General features: G+C 51.9%; 1 protein-coding gene across 1 annotated transcript in view; it reads right to left on the bottom strand.

Moving 5' to 3' along the window:
- T (T, brachyury homolog (mouse)) overlaps positions 1–266 on the bottom strand; it is a gene marked incomplete at its 5' end in the record, with an annotated part of 6,515 nt that extends 6,249 nt beyond the window's left edge. The window contains one exon of the mRNA XM_009699057.1: positions 132–266. Within this exon, the coding sequence (XP_009697359.1) occupies positions 132–266 (135 nt within the window). The remainder of the gene's footprint in view (positions 1–131) is intronic.
- Positions 267–526: the final 260 nt, after the last annotated feature.

Here is a 526-nt window from a genome sequence, read left to right as displayed (position 1 = left end):
GTTTGAAGCCAAATGTAAGCACAGAAAGAACGGAAAAACACGAAACGAGATCCATCATTTTGCTCCGTAACATGCACTTTGCTACTTGGAACCTCCTGGTACTTGCATCCTTTCTTCCCTGCTGTGCCTACCTCCTCGTTCTGGTAGGCCGTCACGGCTATAAACTGGGTCTCTGGGAAGGAATGGCTGGTGATCATCCGCTGTGGGCCACCCACTCGCACGATGTGAATCCTTGGCTCGTACTTGTGCAGAGAGTTCAACATGATCTGCGGGCAAACGGACAGAGCAGGTAAGCAGTGACAGCGCGGCGGCTGATGCTGGCCGGCACGGGAAGCACCCGGGCTTTAAAGGATCTAAGGATCCATCTTTCCAGCAGAAGAGAAAGAGGCAACAGGTACGAATAAACCCCACAACCGAAGCTGGAAGAAAAGGAAAAGAATACTGCAGTCAGACAGCCCGACTTTTGGCCTGGTTAGCCTCATCCCTGTTACTTGACAGGGCAGCTTGTAGAGCCACAAACAGGTTG

The sequence above is a fragment of the Cariama cristata genome, unplaced genomic scaffold (genome assembly GCF_000690535.1).
Source record: "Cariama cristata isolate BGI_N322 unplaced genomic scaffold, ASM69053v1 scaffold11364, whole genome shotgun sequence".
NCBI lineage: Eukaryota > Metazoa > Chordata > Aves > Cariamiformes > Cariamidae > Cariama > Cariama cristata.
This window is presented reverse-complemented; position numbering and strand designations above follow the sequence as displayed.